Source organism: Schistocerca serialis, chromosome 6 (assembly GCF_023864345.2).
Source record: "Schistocerca serialis cubense isolate TAMUIC-IGC-003099 chromosome 6, iqSchSeri2.2, whole genome shotgun sequence".
Taxonomy (NCBI): domain Eukaryota; kingdom Metazoa; phylum Arthropoda; class Insecta; order Orthoptera; family Acrididae; genus Schistocerca; species Schistocerca serialis.
The window spans coordinates 529,941,291-529,967,863 of record NC_064643.1 but is presented as its reverse complement, the minus strand read 5'-3'; the positions used below and the strand labels follow the sequence as shown (position 1 = coordinate 529,967,863).

The 26,573-nt window shown below is 39.9% G+C and overlaps 1 protein-coding gene across 1 annotated transcript in view; it reads right to left on the bottom strand.

Moving 5' to 3' along the window:
- Window positions 1-26,573, bottom strand: part of LOC126484965 (dynein intermediate chain 2, ciliary) — a 271,700-nt gene that overhangs the window by 32,851 nt on the left and 212,276 nt on the right. The window contains exon 9 of the mRNA XM_050108567.1: window positions 11,441-11,669. Coding sequence (XP_049964524.1) covers window positions 11,441-11,669 — 229 coding nt within the window. The remainder of the gene's footprint in view (window positions 1-11,440; window positions 11,670-26,573) is intronic.

Genomic DNA, 26,573 nt, shown 5'->3' with positions numbered 1-26,573 from the left:
TAGCCATGTATGAAAGTGAAACATGGACGATAACTAGTTTGGACAAGAAGAGAATAGAAGCTTTCGAAATGTGGTGCTACAGAAGAATGCTGAAGATAAGGTGGGTAGATCACGTAACTAATGAGGAAGTACTGAATAGGATTGGGGAGAAGAAAAGTTTATGGCACAACTTGACTAGAAGAAGGGATCGGTTGGTAGGACATGTTTTGAGGCATCAAGGGATCACAAATTTAGCATTGGAGGGCACCGTGGAGGGTAAAAACCGTAGAGGGAGACCAAGAGATGAATACACTAAGCAGATTCAGAAGGATGTAGGTTGCAGTAGGTACTGGGAGATGAAGAAGCTTGCACAGGACAGAGTAGCATGGAGAGCTGCATCAAACCAGTCTCAGGACTGAAGACCACAACAACAACAATGAGGATCGAATGCTGAGGAGGATCCACGGCAACACTTCAGTCCACGAATCGGTATGGCACATTAGGATCACCTTCATGGTCACTTCTATAAGGCTGTTGCTCTGTGGGTGACAAGCTGTTATCTGTGTGTGAGTAATCCCACAGAGCCAGCATAGGGTGTCGAATAGACCCAACTTGAACTGGAGGCCCTGATCAGTGGTAGCCAGCCCGGGCACACCAAACCAAGCAATCCAGCTTTCCATGAAGATGTATGCAATCAATTCGACAGTGCTGTAATACAGGAGAATTTCTTCGACCCAAGACGTTCTATCAATGATCAAAAGTTGGTAACAGAATTCTTCAGAACCCGAGGGTGGTCCAATGATGCCCAAGTGGATGTGACAGAATCTTTTCTTGGGATCTGGGAACTATCTGAGTTATGGTTGGGTATGGTAATTAATTTCTGAACACTGGCATGCAAGGCAACTCCACATCCAGTGATAGCAGTCGTATTAAACATTGGGCCACACAAACCTACAGGGTGTTTCAAAAATGACCAGTATATTTGAAATGGCAATAAAAACTAAACGAGCAGCGATAGAAATACACCATTTGTTGCAATATGCTTGGGACAACAGTACATTTTCAGGCAGACAAACTTTCGAAATTACAGTAGTTACAATTTTCAACAACAGATGGCGCTGCGGTCTGGGAAACTCTATAGTACGATATTTTCCACATATCCACCATGCGTAGCAATAATATGGCTTAGTCTCTGAATGAAATTACCCGAAACCTTTGACAACGTGTCTGGCGGAATGGCTTCACATGCAGATGAGATGTACTGCTTCAGCTGTTCAATTGTTTCTGGATTCTGGCGGTACACCTGGTCTTTCAAGTGTCCCCACAGAAAGAAGTCACAGGGGTTTATGTCTGGCGAATAGGGAGGCCAATCCACGCCGCCTCCTGTATGTTTCGGATAGCCCAAAGCAATCACACGATCATCGAAATATTCATTCAGGAAATTAAAGACGTCGGCCGTGCAATGTGGCCGGGCACCATCTTGCGTAAACCACGAGGTGTTCGCAGTGTCGTCTAAGGCAGTTTGTACTGCCACAAATTCACAAAGAATGTCCAGATAGCGTGATGCAGTAATCGTTTCGGATCTGAAAAATGGGCCAATGATTCCTTTGAAAGAAATGGTGGCCCAGACCAGTACTTTTTGAGGATGCAGGGACGATGGGACTGCAACATGGGGCTTTTCGGTTCCCCATATGCGCCAGTTCTGTTTATTGACGAAGCCGTCCAGGTAAAAATAAGCTTCGTCAGTAAACCAAATTCTGCCCACATGCATATCGCCGTCATCAATCCTGTGCACTATATCATTAGCGAATGTCTCTCGTGCAGCAATGGTAGCGGCGCTGAGGGGTTGCCGCGTTTGAATTTTGTATGGATAGAGGTGTAAACTCTGGCGCATGAGACGATACGTGGACGTTGGCGTCATTTGGACCGCAGCTGCAACGCGGTCGCCCTACCTTTCCAGCACGTTCATCCGTCACGTTCCCAGTCCGTTGAAATTTTTCAAACAGATCCTTTATTGTATCGCTTTTCGGTCCTTTGGTTACATTAAACCTCCGTTGAAAACTTCGTCTTGTTGCAACAACACTGTGTTCTAGGTGGTGGAATTCCAACACCAGAAAAATCCTCTGTTCTAAGGAATAAACCATGTTGTCTACAGCACACTTGCACGTTGTGAACAGCACACGCTTACAGCAGAAAGACGACGTACAGAATGGCGCACCCACAGACTGCGTTGTCTTCTATATCTTTCACATCACTTGCAGCGCCATCTGTTCTTGAAAATTGTAACTACTGTAATTTCGAAAGTTTGTCCGCCTGAAAATGTACTGTTGTCCCAAGCATATTGCAACAAACGGTGTATTTCTATCGCTGCTCGTTTAGTTTTTATTGCCGTTTCAAATATACCGGTCATTTTTGAAACACCCTGTATCTGTCACTAATCATACCAACACTTTTACGTCTGGGTGGATACGGTTATATAGTCTGCAAAAATTTCTTGATGCATGGTGAATGGAACTATGGGCCATGGTCTGTCTTGAGAAACATCTCAGATTTGGGACAGAAAATTGGTGATGATGTTATCCGCACCGTGAATGTGACACACATCAGTAGTACACTGCATGATGAGGTCTATCTGTAACGCTCTGTGGGCAGTAGTTGACATATCCAGGGTGCAAACAACAGCCCACCACTTCACAATAAATGGTTTAAAGGAATGCCTACAATGTCAACATGCCACACATCCAACTGCTGGACAAAAAAGTTACCTATTGTCTTGCTTGTTTTGTTACCTATTGTTGTGCTTGTTTTCCAAACTGCTCTCAAATCTGACCCCACTGTGCTGATCACTGAACTTGTCTATTGATAAACCCAAGTGTAGTGTTTCACTTGCCTACAGAATTTTCCTCATACATGATCCAATTCTATTGAAGTGTTGAACTTGTTTCAGTTGTTGCTGTGTGAGATCCAAAAGCAGTGCCCAGCTACATCAAAGGATTATGATATAAAAGAGTCTTTCATCTTCCATGACAGGTGAGCAAGTTTCTGTTCACCATGATGCCAATGGAAAGCTGTCTCAGCCACTATATCATGGCCCATTTAAGGTAATTACACACTGTGAAAAAACTTTTGATAATTATGTGCTCAAAACTACTGTCATAATCTACACTCACAAGCTAAAGCAAGCATTCACAGCAACAGAACCTGTGTCACACTACAAGGTAGAGAGTGAGCGAAAGATTCACCTAAAAGAGGACTTCCAAAAGTGTTAAACATTACTATGGTCAGTCAAATAATACTTCAAAGTGACACAGATGCATGGCACTATTTTTTAACAGTCACCAAGTCTCTGCAAAGAAACAGTCAGACCATCCTATCTCAGTTCCTTGATACAGAAGTCCATTCCTCAGTCCTGGAGCCATTCAAGAAGTGCTGTGTGAATGTCCTCATCACTGGAAAACATCATTTACCACCAAACGTTCTTTCAGCTTGCTGTGGCTTTACAAAGGTGAAAACCTACATCTACATCTATACTCTGCAAACCACTGAGAGATGCATGGCAGAGGGTACGTCCCATTATACCAGTTATTAGGTTTCTTTCTGTTCCATTCACATATGGAGTGTGGGAAGAATAATCGTATGAATGCCTCTGGGGAAGCAGTAATTATTCTAATCTTATACTCATGATCCCTATGTGAGCGATACGTAGAGCGTTGTAATATATTTCTAGACTAATAATTTAAAGCAGGTTCTTGAAACTCCGGTAATAGATTTTCTCACGATAGTTTACACCTGTTTTCAAGAGTCCTCCAATTAATTTCCTTCAGTACCTCTATGACACTCTCCCATGGATTAAATAAGCCTGTGACACGTTTCCCTGGGGTGGGGCACACCCAGAGTTACTTGTATGTCTGATGATGACTCTCCATCCAAGATAACATACTGTGTCCTCCCTACCAAAAAGTCCTCAATGCAGTCACAAATTTCACTTGACACTCCATATGATCATTCTTTTGACAATACCCATATGTTTGGTACTGAGTCTAATGCTTTTCGGAAATCAAGAAATACTGCATTTACCTGGTTGCCACGATCCAAAGCATTCAGCATATCATGTGAGAAAAGTGTGAAATGATCAATGTTTTTGAAATCCATGCTGGTCAGCACTGAGGAGGTCAATCTGTTCAAGATACTTCATTATGTTTGAGCTCAGAATATGTTCTAAGATTCTACAACAAATCAATTCAAAGATACTGGATTGTAGTTTTGTGGATCACTTCTACTACCCTCCTTGAAGATGGGTGTGAGCTGTGCTTTTTTCCAAGAAGTGGGCATGGTTTTTTGTCTGAGGGATCTATGACAGATTATAGTTAGGAGAGTGGATTATTCAGCTGCAAATTCAGTATAGAACCTGACAAGGATTCATCAAGGTCTGGAGATTTGTTCAATTTTAACGATTTCAGCTGTTTCTCAACACTACTTGACACTAACACTTATTTCATCCATCTTTTCAGTGGTAGAAGGATTGAATTGGGGCAATTCTTCTGGGTTTTCCTTTTCAAAGGGACGTTTGGAAACTGAGTTAAGCATTTCAGCTTTTGCTTTTCTACCCTAAATTTCAGTTCTCGTCTCATTCGCTAGGAACTGGACCATAACTTTGGTGCCACTAACAGTCTTTACAAACAAGCAGAATTTCTTTGGGTTCTGTGAAAAATCATTTGATAATGTTCTGCCATGGTAGTCATTGAAGGAATCACATATTGCTCTCTTGACAGCCAAATGTGTTTCATTCAGCATCTCTCTAATAGTCATATGCTTTGCTTTACACCAATTTTCATCGCCCATAAAATACAGTGTCAGGTCAAGTTCACATCCACAACCTGTTTAAGCAACTTCCTGCAATACTTAACCCCCTTACCTTTATCAGCTTGAAGTATTGCCAATTCAAATGAAACACAGCATGGTTTTGTGTGCCACATCATAAGTACAGAACGAAAAGATGCTTATGTGACACCCAGCTGGCACCTTATGATCCAGACACATGGCACACAACAGAGTACTCTATGCAGGTTGCCACCCTGTCAAGGCACCTGTAGCTCATCTTCAGCCCATCCTGCTTGTGACAGCAGCTGCATTATCCAGGGACACAACACCTACTAGATGTAATGCTATAGTGCTGCTGTTCCTAGTACTAACTCACACCCAAGAGCCACGTGATACTACATAACTTCCTAGTACTCCTCCACTGGGCAGCCTTATTGGACACTACATTGCAGCTTGTCAGTCAGTGCAGGTTACGGTCTCTACCTCGACATCGACACTCGACATCTTGATATCGATACCCGACATTGGATGTTCCACCAGTTATTTGTCAGAACACAGTGCATGTCAGTTGGAACATGAGACACTGCCAGAGTCGCATATACAGATCTTGCCTAAGGTAGCGTTTCTTTTACCATGACTGACTGTCTACTCACACAGTACCTTCAAGAACTGTTATTGAGCTAGTGACAAACTTTCATCAGTTCAGGATTATTTTTAGTTATATTCATTCTGAAACCATTTCAGTTGCTATCTGGAGCTAAATGTTATTGTGTACTCTCTGTTTTAATAACAAATTTCTATTGTTCTTTGTTACCTGTGAACATTTATCTTCTTGTAGCATGCATCACCCACAACGGGATACTAAAGTAGCGAAGAGGGTAAACATTTCTTTTTTTTGGTATATTTGTTTTGCTTTCAGGACCTTGTTCCGAAACTTTTGCACTTTGCTTCCACATTTCACTGCAACTGTCTTCTTCTCTTGCTCCCTATCAATATCAGACCTTGTTTCATTTTTCTTTCATTGTCTCACTTGACCATTTGCCATGCCACTATCGCTCCTGTAGCTTTTCCAATTACAAGTCAACAGTTAAGAGTTGCGCTGCCGGACCTGGGGCATTGCTCGTTTGATCCAGATATGTTCAGTGGTGATACCCCCACTTGCTGCAGAAAGGACAGCACAACTTCTGCATGACTCACGGCACTTGCTGCACACCACCGAGCTTCTTCGGCAGTTTCTTACCCTTCGCAATCTCCCCTGTCCAGAACTCGTCTTGTCTGCCTCCAGATTTTGAGAATGCCTCAGATTCATGGCCTGCTTTCCTTGCTGCACTGGCCCACTTCTTTCAGGTTTCTGTTCATCCTGAATTTTCTCTCCTGGCAGCCTCCAGCCCCACCGCATCTGGCACACTCACCTTGTATGCTGCCTCCCCTGACCCAGCCTCAGCACCCACAGCCCACTGGCTCCTGTGCCTCACTCTGCTTCCAACTCCTGCTCTATGGGCCCTTGCAGCTCCTGCGCCACTGTCCATGCAGGCTCCTGGGCCACGAGCCCTGTTGGTGTTTCTGCACCACAGGCCCCAGCAGCACCCACTACAATGCTGCCTAATCCAGCACTGCTCACTTTGGTGCTACCTGTTCCAGCCCTCTCCCCTTTCCCTCACAAGCCTCCCTCTTGGGTGCCTCCTGCTATGGGGCCACCAGCTCTAGTGCACCCAGCTTCAGTGCACCTCTCCCCCTCCCCACTGGAGCCAGCCTCTCCACAGCCAGCCCAGTCAACAACCCTCTACATCAAGCTCTCTCTTGTACTTCCTGTCACCTCAGCATCCACTAACTCTGCAGACTCCTCTTCTCCATCCGATGGTGGTATCACTCACCTTTTTTCCACTTCCATTGACTCGAGCCAGTTACCTCCTGACATGCCTCACTTCATGCCACCTTTCTTTCTGTCTGTTGCTGATCTTCCACACTTGCTTCCAGTGCTCTCTTTCACTTCCTCCCATTTTATTTTGGGTCTTATCTGCTTCATGTTCACGCCACCTTCCCCACGAGGCAGCCGTGGTTGGCGTTCCTTATAAGTGTGGATCACGACCCTGGACTGCTGCTACCACTGGTGATGATTAGTCTACTGACTTCTTTGAGCATTCTGCTAGCACTGTTGTGCCAGGACCTGGCTACTGCTATGGTCTCTCCAGCCCATATAACCCAGCCAGCCCCATTAGCACCCTCGTGTTCTGGCAGCCATCATTAATTTGAGTAGCTGTCTCCCATCAGCTGCCAGCATGCTGCCACCATCCTCCCAGTCAGCCAGCTTCAGCATCATACAGCATGCTTTGCAGTGTACAGGCCGGGCACCTTCTGTGGCTTGTTCAAACACTGCTGGCTCCCTCAGTGTCATTCCTGGCGCCTCTTCAGGCCCCTGCATGCTACCAGCCTGCAAACTGGTGGCCTGCATGCTGCCAGCCTGCATGCCACATTTCCACACAGCACACACCTATGGCTCACTTGCCATACACCACCGACACATCCTCCCTGGTATTTCCTGAGGCACAGGCACATGCCACCATTGTGCCATCACCTTCTCAGTCCAGCAGTGGCATTTCTTCATCCACTGCTGCTCCTGCTGAACACACCTTGTCCCATCCACATGTGAGGCCCTTCATTCTGTCATCCTTTCTGCCTGTTACTGATGTCCCACCCACATCCTTGGGGACTTGCTTCTTTCCCCAGGCTTGTTCTCTTCAGAGTATTTGTCACACACAACTCGTGCAATTTTTGCCTCTGACAGACCCTTGTCAGTGCATGATGTACCTACTCCAGTGCTCTGGTCTACTCTGCTCCACCCTGGTTGCTGGCCTCGGGCATCTCCAGTCATGATCATTTGCTGCATGCTCCACGGTCTACTTCACTCTGCAGAGTGTCCACCCCTTATCTTCAGAGCACCATCTCAGGGCCCTTAGATCAACTTCCCTGGCCCTCCTTTTCTCTGGTCCTCAAAGTTTTGCAGTGAGCCTGGCCACGACAGGTCACACTGTCTTCAGTGACTCAATCACTTTTCTCAACTGTGACCTTGCCTGATTCCCGTTTTTTCTCAGGTCCACTTCTCCAAAATGGCTTCACCATCTCCTCTGTTGTGAAGAGGAATGCTGTATCCTTGGCTGCCATCTACAGCACAGTGACTGTCTATGCAGTGAGAAGACTCCACCATTACCTTCATCAGGAAGAGGAAGTTGACATCTGGCTGGCAACTTACCATACAGCCGCACACCAAACAGAGTGCTGGGGGTTGCCATCTTGTTGAGGTGCCTACTACTTAACTGTAGCCCAAACTGCCTAAGATAGCTGCTTCAGTACATGCGGGCAACAGATCTGCTGTATACTGTGTTGCTCTTGCTGGTAGCAGCTTGCCTCCATGAGCCATGTGATACTTCACAACTTCCTCATACTCCTTGCCTGGGAAGCTTTACAAAATGTCACCTAGCAGCTTTTCAGCCAGTGCAAGTTCCAGTCGCAGTCCTGACATCAAAACTGTACATCTGTGGTTCCGGAAGTTATTCATCAGAGCATAGTACAAGCCCATTGGAACCTACCTAGGACATCACCAGCACCACACAAACAGATCTTGTCTATGGCAGTGTCTCTTTTACTGTGACAGATTGTCTACTCACCTTGTACCTCCAATACTGTTACTGTGTTAGTGACAAACTTTCATCAGATCAGGGTGATCTTTCAGTTGCATTCATTCCAAAATCATTTTTATTCCTATCCAGAACCAAATGTTATTGTATACTCTCTGTGTTAGTAATCAAGTTCTATTGTTATTGATTATCTGGGCAAATCTCTTGATGAGCTACAAGCTTGCATCATCCACAACAGGATACAAAAATATGTAGAACTCGACACACTGCCACTGGATTGCCACTTTGTTATCAACTTCTGAACATTACTCTCAGTGGGAATACTGGAGTGTGGAAATTTTTCATAAAATATCAGAGTGAAAATCTCATTCTGGAAACATCCCCCAGGCTGTGGCTAAGCCATGTCTCCGCAATATCCTTTCTTTCAGGAGTGTTAGTTCTGCAAGGTTCGCAGGAGAGCTTCTGTAAAGTTTGGAAGGTAGGAGACGAAGTACTGGCAGAAGTAAAGCTGTGAGTACCGGGCGTGAGTCGTGCTTCGGTAGCTCAGATGGTAGAGCACTTGCCCGCGAAAGGCAAAGGTCCCGAGTTCGAGTCTCGGTCGGGCACACAGTTTTAATCTGCCAGGAAGTTTCATATCAGCGCACACTCCGCTGCAGAGTGAAAATCTCATTCTAATAAAATTATAGTATGTTTGTTATGGAATGGGTCAACTTTTATTTTGGACATATTGTAGCTCACACTCCAGGTGTTGAGAAAACAAAATAAGTAAATTCTTTTGCATGCAAGCCTTCAGGAGTTGTTTAAAGTCTTACAATTCTTGGGATAAACTACTTTTCAAGTAATGTGGAATAATCATGGAAAATATTTGCATCAGTTAAACTTGCCTTGAAAAAACCTGTTCTAATTGGTATTTGGTAGAAGGCAATAAGGAATGTAAGAGTCAGATTATTATGAATGTTATATACTCATGTTCAGAAAAACAGAACACCTTGAACTATTAGAGAAAGGATGTTCATATTCACAGAACATGTACAATAGTATGTTCTACAGAAATGATTAGCATTTGACCCACATCAGCCCACAGGTTTGAGGTCAACATTGATATTGCAGTACAACACCACCTACTGGTAAAATGTGCCAGTGGCTCTCATTGTCACTAAAAACCCAAGGTAATGGATCAGTGTGACCTGAGCAGACATGCAGGATGTCTCACGGACGTTTGCATGAACTGTACCATCAAATCAGTGAGTTTGAAAGAGGGTGCATTACTGGAATGAGAAAATGTGATGCATACATCCAGGAAATTGCTTCGTATGTGGGACGAAGTGTTTCAGCAGTGCAGAATGTTTCATGGAAGGCTGTAGAATGTGACAAGATCAGTCAGGTCACACCACCCACAATACCCTTAGAGAAAATTCACACCTCATCCAAATAGCATTGTAGGTCAGAAACGCAAACTCCTCAACTCTGGTTCAACAGTGGAACACTGTAACACACTGCACACAATTGGTGATAGTCCATCGCAGTTTATTATAGCATGGGTTGTGTGTGCATTGTCCAGTTCCCCACTCACCTTTGACGAATGTGCAGAAATGTGCTAGACAGCACACTTGGGACAGGAATGGCATCAGATAGTGTTTTCAGACAAATCTAATTTCTGTTTGTTTGAAAATGATGGCCTCATTTTAGTCTGCCACAGACAGCTGGAGTGGCGTCACAGAGACACATTCAAACAAGACATACAGTGCCAGCTCAAGACCTCATGGTGTAGGGTGCTAATGGATACAACTACAAATTACAGTTAGTGTGTGTCCAGAGCACTTTGACCAGTTTGAACATGAATGACATCCTGCGGCCCGTAGTAATACCCTTTCTGCACAATACCCCAGAAGCCATTTTTCAGTAAGATAATGCACAGCCACATGTTGCTGCATGAAAATGAGCCATCTTGATGTCACAGGATGTAAGACTTTTGCCCTGGCATGCCAGATCTCCAGACTAGTCACCAATCAAAAACAATAGGGTATGGTGAAATGGTGGTTCAGCACTGTGACCGAATGCCAACCACCACAGACGAACTCTGGAACCAGATGAATGCAGCATGGATGACTATACCACAGGACATCATTTGCACCTTATGAGCATCAATGCCATCACATATGGAACAGGTTATCAGGGCCCATGGCAGACCATGTGCCTACTATGCACTGAAATGACTGAAATGCTAATCATTTCTATGGAACATACAAATGTAAATGTACTGCAAATATGAACGTCCTATCTTTAGTCATTCTAGGTGTTCTGTTTTTTTTCTGAACATGATTGGTGGTCAGAAAGAGTGTGTAAAGCTTTTAAGGGCGTTATAGGGGAGGGTGTGCAGAGAAATAATCGTTAGGAGAATAATTTTATATGTTGCATTGTTTCTAAGTTATTTAGCATTGAAATTAACCCATTCAGGTTGCTGTGTGTGCACATTCAAGCTGCTTGCCAGAGAAAGTGTTGCCAAACATTTTCTTTGTTTGGTTTCCTCAGACTGAACTAGTGTCGCTTTTACTCATCTAGCTTAAATTTATAATTATGAAAATGTTTCATTTTAAGTGATAATGAGCATTTGAACAAGAAGTAACTCACAGATCCACAGATGTCTGTGCATTACCACATTTTAGTTGATGCAAGTGCTTAAATTTGTGATTGGTTAACTTCAGTGTAAATAACTCGAAAACACCAAAAAATATTGATTTTTCTTTCTTTCTTTTTTTTCCTTTCACCACAACCTGGAACACACTTATAAGCTTTTTAGATTGTTTCTGACCACCCTGTAGAAGGAAAAAAAAATTATAGTATGTGCAGTGATGTAAATATCGGATAAACAGTTTGTGGGCTTGGGAGAACACTTCTTATTGTTCCTGGTTCTATAACTTTACTACTGTAAATTTAGTGTATAAACATATTTTTTTCTAATGGGCACACTGCTTATCAAGAGAGAGACTGTTGTCATTGCTTACCTCCTATTATCTTCCCATATCTTTACTCTCCAATCAGCACTACACGAAGCAAAAATATCTGGACAGTATTTATTGAAATCTATTTTATACACTGCCATATGATGTGCTTCATATGTTGCCAAGAATAGGGAAGAGTATGCAGTACTGCATTTGTAAATTTGCCCATCTTCACTGCCAACCAAAAAAATTAAAGGCTCCTTTGGATGAAAAGCTATTGCAGTACCACATCCTGAAACAAATAAATCATTGGAACATCTTAAATGACAAAAACAATTGTTTAATATTAAAGACAAAGTGAAGAAACTCACATGAAGATATTACAAAAATTAACTACAACCAGAAAATCAAAAAACTTCCAGCTACCAGGTGGCAGGCCTGTACATTCATATTTATGTCCATACTTTGCAAACGACTCTGAATTGTGTGGCAGAGGGTGCTTCCCATTGTACCAGTTATTATGGCATCTTCCTGTTCCATAACTTATGGAATGCAGGAAGAATGATCATTTCAACACCACTGTGCATGCTGTAATTAGTCTAATCTTGTCTTCACGGTCCCTACTACAGGAGCAATACAAAAAGAACTGGAATATATCACTTAATTCATTTTTTTAAGCTGGTTCTTGAAACTTTGTAAGTAGGATTTCTTAGGATAGTTTGTGTCTGTGTTCATGCATTTGCCAGTTCAGGTTCTTCGGTACATCTGTGACACTCTCCCATGGATCTAACAAACCTATGACCATTTGTGCTGCTCTTCTCTGCTAATGTTCAATACACTTCTGTTAGTGCTATTTAGTATGAGTCCCACACACATGAGCAGTACTTTAAGGTGGGTCACATCAGTGATTTGTAACTAATCTTACACTAATTGAATTTCCTTTGTATTCTAGTAATGGACAAAGGCTACCATCTGCTTTACCTGCAACTGAGCTTATGTGACTGTTTCGTTTCATATCTCTACAAACTGTTACATCTCTTTATTTGTATGACTTCACTGATTTCAGTTCTAATTTTTTGATGTAGTAATCATAGGATACTAACTTTTTTAGTTTTGTGAAGTGCACAATTTTACATTTCTGAACATTTAAAGCAAACTGCAAATCTTTGCACCACTTTTGATAATAAGTGTAGGTGTAGTGCTGAGTCAAATTATTTTTGGAAATCAAGAAACACTGCATCTACCTGACTGCTTTCAGCCATGGCTTTCAGGATTTCTTGTGAGAAAAGTGCAAATTGGACTACACATGATAGATGTTTTCAGGATCCCACAAGGGTCCCACCACACTTCCCTGGGGTGCACCCTAAGTTACTTCTACATTTGATGATGACTCTCCATCCAAGATAGCATACTGTGTCCTCCATACCAAAAAGTCCTCAATGCAGTAACATATTTCACTTGACACCCTGTATGATTGTTCTTTTGACAATAATCATAGGTGTGGTAGTGAGTAAAATGCTTTTCAGAAATCAAGAAATACTGCATTTACGTGGTTACCATGACCCAAAGCTTTTAGTATGTCATGTGAAAAAAAGTGTGAGTTGGTTTCACATGATCAATGTTTTTGAAATCCATGCAGGTTTGCATTGAGGAGGTCATTGTGTGCAAGATACCTCATTATGTTTGAGCTCAGAATAAGTTGTAAGATTCTACAACAAATTGATGTCAAGGATATTGGATGGTAGTTTAGTGGATCACTTCTACTACCCTTCTTGTAGATGGGTGTGACCTGTAATTTCTTCCAACTACTAAGCAGTTTTTTGTTTGTAGGATCTACAGCAGACTGCAGTTAAAACGGGGGGTAATTTAGCCACAAATTTGATACAGCATATGACAGCGATAGCATTGGACCCTGGAGATTTGTTAGATTCTAGTGATTACAGTTGTTTCTCAACAACTCTGGCACTAATATTTACTAATATTCAGGAATTAACAGGAATGCTAGTCAGGCCTGGGGCAAATTGAGACACACTAGGATAGGACAAGAGGAATATCGGCAATCAGATGGCAGCAACTACTGATATATGAAAACTTAAGAAAGCAGAAGTTACAAAATGGTGAATCGACAAGTCAAGAGATAATAAACAAATATACTGGAGCTGTAAGTGTAAATATGACGAAATTTAGCACAACAGAGAGAACAGAAAGAGGAAGAAAATCATGGATCAGAAGTTTAAAGATAGAAATGAAATAAGATGACTCACAGAATGGAAAATAAAATAAAATAAGGGAACATAAATATGGTAATGGGAAGTCCTTGGTGAAATATAAATAATGGCAGGAGTAAAGATAACAGATCACCACACAGCTGAGGCACAGAGTAGTTGATAGGTACATAAACAAGATGGAAAATGTTTCTAAATTTTCAGATGAACTCTTCTTCAGAGCTAACAAAGTACACATACACACACTTGAATACACACAAGTACAAGAAAGACTTGTTTGAAAGCTTAGCAATGTTTTCACTCATTTTTTTACATGCCTATCTACCAGCTATACAATGACTTGTTATTTTTACTCCTTCTGTTATTTTAAAAAACCAGTATGAATGAGTTGGAGAATGATGGTGAAATAAGAGATGTGAGAAGTAAAATGTTGTGAAAAGAAGGTCAGCCTGTTAGTGGCAAAAATTAAATATTTTCTGTGGAGAAAGTTTTTACTTGGACCATGTTTAGACACTGGTACTGACAGGAAGGATTAAAATTCTTAGCACATTCTGTGCTTTTCGTCAAATCCCATCTATACATACTGACTGCACAGTGATCATGATGCTGACACTAAGTGCTGAGAGGTGACTACATGAAGACTGTTATCACAAAGGTCACCACGCAAAAGTCTGTTTCCTTAATTTTTTTTATTGTACCACTAATGGTAACAGAAAAATAATGGTGGAACTGGCATAGGAAAAGCTTTGCACTGTTAATGTTGAGTATATATGATGCTTGACAAAGAAATGAGATCTAACCAGGATGGTGCATAGGATGGGAAGATGACAAAAACCTACTCTGGCTAGTGTGAGAAGAGTAGAGCATAGACTGTGGTTAATTTCAGGGTAAAACATGTGAAACACTTACCACTAATCAAAAAGTTATTGACTTCATTTCGGACCAGCCTAGTACATTCGACAAGAGATTTAACACATTGTTGTCATAAGGTGATTCATAATATTTTTCTGTACCTGTGATGGAACAACCATGTAATTGTGATTTGTATGGTGGCTTAATTATGACAACTGAAGGCAGTGGTGAGTCTGGTTGTGTAGCAAATCAGTATATGTGTTGGTAAAAATTTTTATACTGTATGAAAGGGAATTACACGGGGAAAGTATGACAACTGTTTGTTAAAGATATTAAAATGAAAATAAATATGGAGATAGTCATCAGTAAGATGGAAGTCAACACTGAGGAAGATGACTATGGATCAAGGAAATCTTTATCTGTAAAAATAGATTTTTATATTTTGAAAAATTACCATCTTCTCTAGGGGGTACAAATGGTGAAATCATCATTAGTGCATTGTAACCATAGGAGGAGTTAATAGTCCATGGACTTCACTGATGAGATCTGCAAGAATAAAAGAGGGGAATGGGGAGGGTTCTTTGTAGTTTCCATGTCATACATCTAATGTGTTTACCCTCAAAAGATATATCTGTTATTAGGTATACAAAAATTATGAATCTGAGAAGAAATGGTGTCTGTATGTTGCCTTTCAGTTTGGCATTTGCTGATGAAGTTACAAGATGATGGCCTAAGTGAAAGTGCCTAAAGTTTCATCACAAAAAATTGTGAATTGGGCAATGAAAAAGCATGTGTAAACAACACATACAGATGAAATCACAAAGCTTAAAGAATGTATTTCAAGCGTGCAATTAGTTATTGGTGAATTAAGACCGAGTATCTCAAAACTTCAGAACGAAAAACTTGGACCACTGTCGAAGCAAAACTCGACAAATCTTCCTCAATATAGTTCAAACAACTCCGAAACAAACGAGTCGTTTAAAAACAGCAGACATAAAGTGAAAACTACTGAAGACTCTGCAGAATTGGGAAATTTAGTGTATGTCAACAGATCTCAAATACTTTCTAATACGAACTATGCAAAAGCTGTGAACAATGTGATACCACATTACAAGATCGAAGATGGTGCAAACGAGACAAGATAGGAACATATTCCACCATGGAAAAACAACCAACATAACAGGAATGTGAACAAGATACATCTACCGACTTTCAGAATCCTTCTCCGTTATTTCCATTTCTTGCTGGCACAAAAAATGATGTGGAAAATGTGTGTACCTGTACTACAGACCAAGTAACAGTAATCATCCTGCAAAAAGTAGGCCTACATATAAAATTGACATCTACATTGATAGCCAAGTGTGAGGAATAGCCTCTGAATTCCGAAGTATATGTAAACACAGGATCACCAGCATGATAAAACCAGGAGCAGATCTCAAGACAGCAACAGTCAGCCACAAAAAACACTCAGATTAAATAGTAATGATTTTTCTGTCTTTCTTGCGGGTACTAATGACATAACAAAAAATGGGGCAAAAGATCTCATACCAAACCCTTAAATGGAGGCTGCACAAATTTAGAAATATGAATGTGACCGTATTTTCTATACCCCACTGTCACGACATACACAATGGGTCTTGTGTGAAAAGAAACAAATAAAGCAATGCAAAATCTATGCTGGGACTTTAAAAATGCAACATACGTTGACATAAGCACACTATGGAAATGATCCATACAACACTTGGTTTTCACATCAGCACACTGGGAAAGGCATTTGTTAGCAGTAAGATCATCGAAATGGTTCATTTGAAAACAAACACACTGGAATGCACTAATCAAATTATACCACTGAAAGGTAAAAGTGCTTTAACTTCAGCACCAACCTCTGTCAAGAGCGATGAAAAAAAATGCTGTTTACTGGAGGTAAACATTACTGCAGCTGCGTTACTTATAATTCAGACATATCACGCAATTGTACAACCGAGAAAGAAAAAAATGATCAAATGTTTACATTGCTGCAGGTCAGTTCTGTTGTAGGAGAAATTAGAATTGTAACATTTTTGTAACATTAAGAATGTAGATGTGACATGTGGGGCAGAACATTGGCGAACAGAAAATGAAATTGACAGTTTCATTCCTCAAGGACATGTAGTAGCTGACATGAGGTCTAGGAAAAAGGGAAAAAAATGGTGGAGCTGGGATTTACATTAAGAATGGGCTAGAATTTTCAAAACCGGATGTGACACTGTATTGTTCAGAAATAAATGCTAAATTTAGTTGTATGAGCCTAAGTGAAGAAAATGTAATAATTGTTAGCCTGTATAGGTCTCCAAATTGAGATATAAATGTATTTTTTGAACAGTTTGAGTTAAGGTCTACGAAACTCCTTAAACGTAAAACAAAAGTCATTATCAGAGGAGATTTTAATACTGAAACGGGAGACTGAAAGCAACAAGACTAGAACATTACTGAAAATTTTAAGATCCTTAAACCAGCATTTGCACAAACACGTCTTCTACTCGCAATGATACATATCTAGACAATATTATTGTAATTTACGTAGAGAAAAATATGTGGCTAGTCTGACTGTTGGAGTTTTTGCAGACCATGATCCTTTGCTTTTAACAGTTTAACACAAGCATACAACTTATTACAATAAATCTAAAGTGGCTTGGATGAGAGGTCAGAGAGAGGAACACATTATGTTATTTACTGACAAGTTTAGTAACATGAACACAAAATAGGACTCTACTTATAAGTGTCAAACAGGAAAATCTGGAGTTGAAAATGGTTCTGATGATCTCTTTAAAAAATACAAATACTTATAGTATTTGTGTTCCCTACTAATAAAAGTTAGTTCCCCAGGTAGACCTAACCATAAAAACACAAAAATCAACTGGTATACAAAAGAATTGGCAGAAATTAGAGAAAATGTGCTTGTATTGTACCAAATGCATGAAAATGAGGATAATCGAGGGGAGGAGGAGAGGAGTAGGACCTACAATGAATACCTTAGGAATAAAAAGCGTACACAGAAGGTGCTCCAAATAAGTGCAGGGCAGCATGGGAAGTTATTAGACACAATAATTCTTCCAGCCAGGCATGCCAAACTCGGCTTGATTCATGATATCTGAATGACTAGTTTGTCACGTCAGTCACGCAACTAGGAGATATAATTAAGACCTCAGATACTTCCGCAAGGGATCTATTCGATCCTCAGCTGCCCTAAGAACCTTTATTTCGCTGGGAAAAAATCACACCTGATGAGGTCTGTAAAACTGTCCCCAAATAATCCAATTCCAAAAATATGGACTGCTACTGGATGTCCAATCATGCTGTTAAAAGAACAGTTCACTTGATAAGTGAGCCACAAAGTTTTATTTTTAATAAATGTTTAGAGTGTGGAGTATTTCCGGATTCACTTGAAATCTCAAAAGTCATCCTCATATACAAAAAGGGCGATAAATTACTCCCCCAGAATTACTGACCAGTTTCTATTGTGTCAATACTCTCAAAAATATTTGAATCGCTCATGTACATTCAATTAAGTAATTATATCTAAAAACAAAGATGATGTAACTTTCCAAACGAAAGCGTTGGCATGTTGATAAACACCCAAACAAACACAAACACAAAATTCAAGCTTACGCAACCCACGGTTGCTTCATCAGGAAAGAGGGAAGGAGAGGGAAAGACGAAAGGATGTGGGTTTTAAGGGAGAGGGTAAGGAGTCATTCCAATCCCGGGAGCGGAAAGACTTACCTTAGGGGGAAAAAAGGACAGGTATACACTCGCACACACACACACACACACACACACACACACACACACACACACACACACATATCCATCCGCACATATACAGACACAAGCAGACATTTGTAAAGGCAAAGAGTTTGGGCAGAGATGTCAGTCAAGGCGGAAGTAAAGAGGCAAAGATGTTGTTGAATGACAGGTGAGGTATGAGCGGTGGCAACTTGAAATTAGCGGAGGTTGACGCCTGGTGGGTAACGGGAAGAGGGGATATACTGAAGGGCAAGTTCCTATCTCTGGAGTTCTGACAGGTTAGTGTTAGTGGGAAGTATCCAGATAACCTGGATGGTGTAACACTGTGCCAAGATGTGCTGGCCGTGCACCAAGGTATGTTTAGCCACAGGGTGATCCTCATTACCAACAAACACTGCCTGCCTGTGTCCATTCATGCGAATGGACAGTTTGTTGCTGGTCATTCCCACATAGAAAGCTGCACAGTGTAGGCAGGTCAGTTGGTAAATCACGTGGGTGCTTTCACATATGGCTCTGCTTTTGATCTTGTACACCTTCCGGGTTACAGGACTGGAGTAGGTAGTGGTGGGAGGGTGCATGGGACAGGTTTTACACCCGGGGTGGTACAAGGGTAGGAGTCAGAGGGTAGGGAAGGTGGTTTGGGGATTTCATGGCCACTTGGGGGGGGGGGGGGGGGGGGAAGAAAAAAAATTCATGATAACATTCACTGATCACTTGTGCATGAGGCAATAGGCAACATCCCACCTGTAGTGTGGGCACAGTCTGTGCAGCGTGATGAAAAGCTTCAGCAAGAATAATTTTACAGGGAAGTGATGATGGATATAAGCCTTGAACCTATCATCATAAATTTACAATCAAATTGTTTGGAAACATATTAAAAAAGGAGTGATGGTGGTATTGCGATGTAGACTTTGGAACAAAGTAATAACATTTCTTAGTTTTAAAGACTTGTGGTTTAAAAAGTGTGTTTGTCAACATATCTGTTGCGTACATAATAATGAGAACATCCTAGCCTTTTTGATTAGGACTTTGTATAGCAATTTTCTCTGGATAAGGAAAAACGTGGGGCCATCCACAAGTACAAAAAGAAAACTGTTAAGTTTCAGTTACATGATAAATTTCACACAACATCACAGCCTGCCAATTTGACTAAATATGTAGGAATTACAATTATGAACAACTTAAACTGGAATGATCACATAGATAATATTGTGGAGGAGCAAACCAAAGACTGTGTTTCATTGCCAGAAAACTTAGAAGGTGCAACATGACTACACCACGCTTTTTCGTCTTCTGCTAGAGTACTGCTGTGCAGTATCCTTACTGGATAGGATTGACTGAGAACATTGAAAAAGTTCAAAGATGGCCAGCTTGTTTTGTATTATCTCAAAATAGAGAAAAAGAGTGTCATGGATATGATAAATGAGTAGGGGTGGTAAGTGTTAAAAAAGAGATGTTTTCCCTTGTGGTGAGATCTTTTCAGAAAATTTCAATCACCAACTTTCTGATCTGAATGTGAAAATATTTTGTCGCCAATTTAGATAAGGAGAAATGACCATAATAAAAAAATAAGAAAATCAGAGCTTATCCAGAAAGATTTAAGTGTTCATTTTTTCCACACATTGTTAAAGAGTGGAGAGGTAGCGAAATAGTTTGAAGGTGGTTAAAAGAACCCTCTGTCAGGCCCTTATGTGTGCACTGCAGACTAGTCACGTAGATGTAGACTTAAGACTATATGGAATGTAATGAAATGAGAAGCACGACAGCAAGCCACAGAATAGGACAACATAACTATTGAACATAAAGAAAGGGCTATAAATGAGTCACAGGCAGAAAATTTATTTAATAATCATTTCTTAAATACAGCAAAAAAAAGGACAAATAGTTAAAGAGAAAATTCACAGTAGAAAGTTCAAAAAGCAAGTCTCATAAAATTTAGTCATACAAATGTATCACCACTTCTCCCTCAGAAATTAAGAAAATTATACATGCTCTCAAAAATAATACCTCATCTGGATTCAATGGTGTTTCTTACAGAGTACTAAAGATTTGTTCCCATGTAATAAGCCTCATCTTATCTGAAGTGTGTGATGCATCACTAACTCAACACATTTCTCCAGAGAGACTAAAATATGCTGTTGCTAAAATTGTCTTTAAGAAAGGTGACAAGAGAGATGTCAGTAACTGTTGATCTGTTTCTCTGCTGATGTCATTTTCTAGAATTTTTGAGAAGGTGATGTTTTCTAGAAAATATCTTACCTGAACAACAATAATGTTCTCAACAAATTGCAGTTTGGATTTAAGAAGAGTTGCTCTGTTGAGAATCCCATTTACATGGTCACTTTCCACATTTTACAACTATTAAATAACAAAAAAGTTATTTTCTGTGCCTTATCTAAGGAAAATGACTGTGTGAATCACAATAGTCTCCAGGATAAACTGAAATTTTATGGGAGTGGTAGTATAGCCAACCAACAGATAATGTCATATCTAACCAACAGTATGCAGATATTGTTCTTAGTAATTGAACCAATGTAGTCTGAGGATATTATTCTGACTGGGTGGAAATCACATATGGCATTCCCCAAGGGTCAATCTTACGTCCACTATTGTTCCTCATAATATGTAAATGGTCTTCAGTCTAATATACAACAAGCAGAATAAGTTCTTTTTGCAGATGGCACTAGTATTGTAATCAACCCAAGCATACATACGGCAACAAAAGAAATAGTAAAGAAGGTGTTACATGTATCATTGACTAGTTTTCTGCGAATGGTCTCACTCTCAATTTTAAAGAGTCGCAACATAACCAGTTCTGCACATAGAGGGGTACTGTACCAACAATAAGTGTAACACATGGTGAGGAAATAATAAATAGGATGGAAACTTCAAAAGTCTTAGGTGTTCAACTTAGTTCATCCACATTTGCACTTAGAACCATTGGAAATCATTGGGAGAGACAAACGAGTAAGTTGATATATTTTGCATATTTTCATTCGATAATGTCATATGGAATAATGCTCAGAGGTAACTTTTTAAGAAATAAAGTCTTCATTCCTTAAATACATACTGTAAGAATAATATGTGGTGCTCACCCATGATCATTTTATAAACATCTGTTTAAGGAGTTGGGCATTCTGACTTCTGCTTCACAGTATATTCATTCCCTCATGAAGTTTGTTGTAAATAATCCACTGTAGTTCAAAAGGAACAATGATGTACATACTGACTATACCAGAAGGAAAAATGATATTCATTATTTCGCATTAAGGTTGTCTTTAGCACAAAAAGGGGGTCACAATGCCCAATGAAAAGTTTTGATCACTTACTTAGTCATGAAAGAATCTGACAGACAGAAAAGCAAAATTTGAAAACAAACTGGAAAATTTTCTGCTCAAGAGCTCCTTCTTTCCTGAAGAAGAATTTCTGTTACTGTAATGTCTAAAAGGTAATGAGCAGGAATTACTAACTCAAATCTGTTTTTACTTCTTTTTTTTAACACTTATAAATGTCCAGCATGTAATTGTATTTACAAATTAACACCTGCTGTGAAGGTAAAATGACTCATTCTGCATCATTAAGATGTATAATGCAAATGATTCATGTAACATTAAATTAACTAACTCACCATGTGAGGGTATGTCCAGAATCACTACTCAGACTGAATCTGCTGTCATCCAAGAAGAGCACACAACCCCACTCATCATCTGACCAGTCCCTTGCTCTTGGCACCATCGCAAATGGTGCTGCAGTTGTATGGGTGTCAATAGAACACAACATACTGATCACACAGCAGAGAGACCACCACCCCACCATGCAGCTGCTGTGCCACTGTGGAGCATGATTGCAGTCCTGTTAAATGTAGTTGTAACTACACTGCTGTTTGACGTGGGTCCCTTCTTGGCTGTTGCACAATATAGAGGTCATCTGCTACTGTAATTGACCACGGTTCACCACCTCTTCTCCTTCGAGCACCAGTACCGCTGGTTTGAAGTGCTTCCCATGTGCGTGAATCAATGCTGTGAGCAATATCAAACTCCTGGGCTACACTCGTCACACTTTGTCCTTCTTCCAGTTTCTTGATGATTTTTCCCCATGTGAAATCATCCAGATGTTGTCTCCGGGCCTTGTTTTAATGATGAACACCTTCAAAGTGCACCATAACTGCTCACTGATTGATACACCGTATTTTCCTATTCCGTCAACTGTCACATGTTGTGGGGGTAGCCCCATTTGGTGATATAGTCATGATGACCTCATGCCATTTACCGTCCAACTTTCTGTGCATGACTGGAAGACCTCTGGCAACAAGCTCCTGTACTTTCATTCATTTCCATGTTAACATGTTATTTTATCTATCTAGTCTTTAAATTTTGCAAAGCAGTCTATTACAGAAAGCTCTGTAGTATCAGTGGTTCCAAAGGAAGTTTGATAAAATAACCAACAGAAAATAAATTTGGAAGAGGTAGAGTGCAAGTCATTAATATCTAATGCATCACAATGGGGGCTTATTCATGATTGAGTCCCTCAGGGTTCTACCCCGAGTATCTTACTACTAATGACTCATGCTTACAACTCGCCTGCAGTGGTGAAAGGTAAGTGCAAATTAATGATGTCTTGAGATTAAATCACCATTTTAAATGAAAATTTATCAACTACGAAGATCAATAATTTGTTTTCAAGGTCATCAACTGGATTACCATAAACTCTCTGATTCATTATGTTTCATTCTAACCATAAAGACCAGCAAGAATTTAGAATGCAGTACAATGATCATCAGTTACAGAGAGTATATAGGACAACATTGCCCCTGCGTCTAAGTTACCTGGGCCTGATCTGAAGGCAACTTGCATGCCAACTATGATTTTATGCTGTCAACTTTCCTGAGTTTGAGATGGAAGCCAAACCCAAGAGTAAAATTGCTGACTTACTGATAATTTTGATTACCAAAACTGGCTTTACTGACTTGGACATAAAAAAGAATAAATAATGACTCAAATGTCTCATTAGGAAAGAACAAATCAAATCACATTTTTTTTATCTGCCCTCCAACCTCCCCACAGCCAGCCAACTCACACCTATTTATTGTTTGAATTTTAATCAACATATAAAACTATTACAAAATTACATGTAATAACAACAACAGTAATAATAATAATAATAATAATAAATCAGGAACATCAGCGTACGTTAGTATAATACACTGTAACACTCCTATTCAGCACAAATATACCTTAAACTAGAAAAGGCCTTAAAGGGCAGCTATATGGCACCATTTTCAGAATAATACATACAAAATGTGAACAACTTTTAATTTTTAAATGTAATGTAGAAAATCATCTACCTTCCTTTACAAAATTAGTTCACTTTTTTTGCTAATTTGAAAAATTTGTTGTTATAACACTATTTTTTCATTTGTCGACTGATTGCTGTACCTTGTCTACATCTTTAATTTTCTTCACTTCTTGTTTCCTAGATTTCACAGCACTTCCTAAGATCTCGTGGGCCACACTAATTCATTTTTATTTAATGCTTCTTTTAAGCACTTGTTTACATCATGCAATAATCTGTCAATGTCAGTCTTCTTTCCTTTTCTTCCTGTTTCATTTTCTTCAGTGCCTGTTCACTGTGTTCAATATTTACTTTTTTCTTTTTCAAACTTACTCTTTATACTTGTTTGCAACAATTTTTCTTTTTCTTGTTTCCTCAGTTTTTCCTCAGCCACTCTCTTCTCACATCAAGAGTATAGCTTGTGGGAAATCTTGGGTCCTTATCGTTATAAATAACAACCCGTTGATCCACTTGTTAAAACATGAGCACATTTATTGTCACACTCCAGATATACGTCATTACACATCAAAAGTATCACATAGACAGAACATAATGGCCACCTTAGCCCCAAAGAGATTTTTGTACGCCAGAGATGTTATGGCACGTCAGTGTTGCTGCAAGCTTATATCAGACATCAGCTTTTTGCCCCAATTGAAGAAGTTCGTGAGTGATGATTAGAAAGTGAGCCTTTTCCTCAAACACATTCACCACAGCATCTTTTACAGTCAAATGAGCATTCAACATTGTTTCACACATATTTGCAGTGTCTTCATTCAAGATGTCCCCTGACAATGGGAAAGTGCAAGTGCAGCCTTCACAATTTCTGTAACTGTAACGTACTTCTCTTTTCCAGCAGTAGATGTCTTCTCAAAAAACTGACTTCAATTAACATCCACTAGGTTTTTGTCACTGTCTGATATTTCTTCTTCTAACGTCAATAGTTTCCATTCATCAACTAGTGCTTGTTCACTGTATCAACTAGTGTATGTTTTAGTGAGAATCTTCTTTCATCCTCTTTGCAGACTGCAAACATCGAAGATACCACAATGAAAGTTTATCCAAAGAGGACTTCTCCAAATTATGTGCACAAGCAGATACATAGTGCTTTCTAGCTTTCATGGGCATATAGGATGTTTCTTGTCACTTAGCTTCTTGAGATATTCACTTTCTCTAGTGTTGAAAACAACGTTTTTCAGTGAAAAGCAAGATGACTCAAAGAAGCACTACTAACACAAAATTGATTCATGAGTGTTCTGATGAGGTTTTGCACTCCTTATAGATTAGATGCACTAAACGTTCTCCCTTCTGAAAGAAAACAATGAATCTTGAAGATGTAAGTGCTCCTGCACAAGCAAATATAATTTCTGCTTCGGTAATTTTGTCTTTTAATAGTGTAACAATATTCTTGTATTTCAGAGAACCAATCAACTTGCTTTTGTGCTGGGGTATGAAATGAAGAAAGCAGTTTTCAACAGCTGACGATGGTTCTAAGAGTCTCTCTCCAGCAGGTTCTAATTTCAGCCATATAGGGGAAGCAAGTTCCATAAACTGATGACCTGGGAGTTTCATATCTGACTGTATTTTTTCAAAGACTTCCCAATGAGATGTTTGGCCATCAAAAAAATTATAGAGAAGCAAAATCATGTATGGAGCATTTCACCATAGTCTTGTAAATCTTTTTGGAACACATTGTGGATGATATGTCAATGATGAGTCACATTTTTCTTCATATTGGCTCCCTCACAACCTATAATCAATGGCTTTGAATGAGAAAGATAGACATCATCCAAGGTTTCATTTAACTTGGAGTAAATATCACTAATCATGGCTTTACCAATGAAAAAAGTATGTAGATGTTGTGTTGTAATCATTTGTTTGGAATTAGACCTGTATTTAATTATTTAAAAATATAATAGAGGGAAACATTCCATGTGGGAAAAATTATATATAAAAACAAAGATGAGGTGACTTACCGAACGAAAGCGCTGGCAGGTCGATAGACACACAAACAAACACAAACATACACACAAAATTCAAGCTTTCGCAACAAACTGTTGCCTCATCAGGAAAGAGGGAAGGAAAGGGGAAGACGAAAGGAATATGTCTGCTTGTGTCTGTATGTGTGGATGGACATGTGCGTGAGTGCGAGTGTATACCTGTCCTTTTTTCCCCCTAAGGTAAGTCTTTCCGCTCCCGGGATTGGAATGACTCCTTACCCTCTCCCTTAAAACCCACTTCCTTTCGTCTTCCCCTTTCCTTCCCTCTTTCCTGATGAGGCAACAGTTTGTTGCGAAAGCTTGAATTTTGTGTGTATGTTTGTGTTTGTTTGTGTGTCTATCGACTTGCCAGCACTTTCGTTCGGTAAGTCACCTCATAATTATTTAAAAATATTTAAGTGGGTATTTAATGTTGTTTTTTTTTCTCAAGTTCTTAATTTCATCCCAGATATGGCCCTTTTCTGTTCCTTTGCTTTATTCCACTTTCTTCCTTGGTGACAGTGAAGCTACTGTGTTAAGTGAACGTTTATGAATTTCATGAGCTGTCCTTCTATTAATTCTTCATGATAGCTGTCAGCAGTAGATGTGGCTTTGATAGAGCACAATGTACGCACTGCAGCCTGCTTGAAGATTTTCAATTACGGAAGCTTCAATAAATTGCCCTAGAGATCCTATAAATAACCATCATCTTTAAAATGATGCTGCAGATAACATTTTTTTATGTTACTGCCACCACTTCTTCTACAGAGCTGAACCTACTGATTTTTGAAGCTTTGAAAGAAATATAATTAGGTTTCTGTTTAGAGTTTTCATGTATCGCAGCAACCCAATTTGGTATTATTAATGTCAAACAGAATGAACAAACTTGACAGAACAGAAAAACAAAGAGTTACTTGCTACAACATGTAGGAGCATGCACAAACTAAGCACAGCTTCTTGACAGTAACATAATGTGCAGAATGGTGGTAAACCTCAGTTCTGTGTAAACACATTGACCCCCCCCCC